Consider the following 1,134-nt stretch of genomic DNA (forward strand, 5'->3'; position numbering starts at 1 on the left):
ACTCACGGCAGAAGGTAGCATTCCTCCAGGGCAGAAGAGTCACGCCGGCTGCCTGGCACGCGTCAGCGTAGGCCTCCAGAGCAGCACACAGAAACTCCTGGCCACCATTCAGGGCACAAAGGTCATAGAGGCAGGTGTCAAAGTAGCTCTGGGGGTTGATCACGCTGTGGCACTCCTCAAAAGAGCTGGGCCTGCTGGTCAGTATGCCACAGAAGCGGTCCGACTTGTAGAGCTCCTCCTCTTCTGCACTGCAGGGTGGGGAGGGGACGGGGACACCGCAAGAGGGGTCACTGTCTGGGACCTGCCAGCTCTCCCCCAGCGCATTGGAGTCTGCGGCTTGCTGCCCGTTGGGCATCATGTATTCGTCGTCTCTCCGGTTGTTGAAGTTCCCGCACATGCCACAGGTCAGGTTGAAGTAGGTGGTGGGCACCTTCACCTCCACCGAGTGGTCAGTGTCGTAGGACACTCTGAGGCTGAAGTCTGTCTCCAGGACGACGTAGCGGCCGCTCTGGCTCACCGTGATCGCACCTCCCGCTGCCCTCACCGGCAGGGTCTGGCGCAAGCCGTTCACCTAGGGCAGACACAGCACCATGGGCCCTGGACTTGTCCCTGGCCTCCCTGGGGTCTCCTGCCTGGGGAAAGCAGCTGCCAGGCCAGGCACGGCAAACAGCTGCCTGGGATGCCCCCACACCCCACTACCCCTAAGGCCCACAGACCCATGTCTGTGTCCTGCCCACTGCAGGGGCCTCTGCTCAAAAATGGAGACAGCTGGTACATGCCAGGCCCTGCCAGGAACAGCCAGCCCTGCCTTGCACCCACGCCACGCCCATGCCAGTCCCGCTGCCTACCAGCACTTGGCTCTTCTCCTGCTTGAGGATGGCAATGCGCTGTCCGTACACCTCAACCAGCACTTCGCGCACATAGGACACCCTGGTGTTGCCACGATGCTCGTTCTTGGCCTCCACGTTGAAGTAGGGCAGGGAGGTGGTGTTGGAGCACACTTTGGCCAGGGTGTAGGTGCAGTTGCCCATGAAGTTGTGCGTCACCTTGTCAAAGGTGTTGTAGTGAGGGTCCCCGTGGACGTGACAGATGCCGTAGGAGTGTTCGAGGCACACGGGTTTCCCACCCTGCACC

At 61.6% G+C, this 1,134-nt stretch overlaps 1 protein-coding gene across 1 annotated transcript; it reads right to left on the reverse strand.

The window, feature by feature from the left end:
• Positions 1-6: 6 nt before the first annotated feature.
• LOC113980379 (alpha-tectorin-like) lies at positions 7-1,109 on the reverse strand (the record flags this gene model as incomplete). Its single annotated transcript, XM_027707595.1, has 2 exons — positions 849-1,109; positions 7-571 (listed from the first exon to the last, which is right to left on the reverse strand). Coding segments are annotated over exons 1-2 (748 nt in total), but the record flags the coding sequence as incomplete, so codon positions are not given.
• Positions 1,110-1,134: the final 25 nt, after the last annotated feature.

This window comes from Neopelma chrysocephalum, unplaced genomic scaffold (assembly GCF_003984885.1).
Source record: "Neopelma chrysocephalum unplaced genomic scaffold, ASM398488v2 Primary Assembly neopelma1_93959, whole genome shotgun sequence".
Classification (NCBI taxonomy): domain Eukaryota; kingdom Metazoa; phylum Chordata; class Aves; order Passeriformes; family Pipridae; genus Neopelma; species Neopelma chrysocephalum.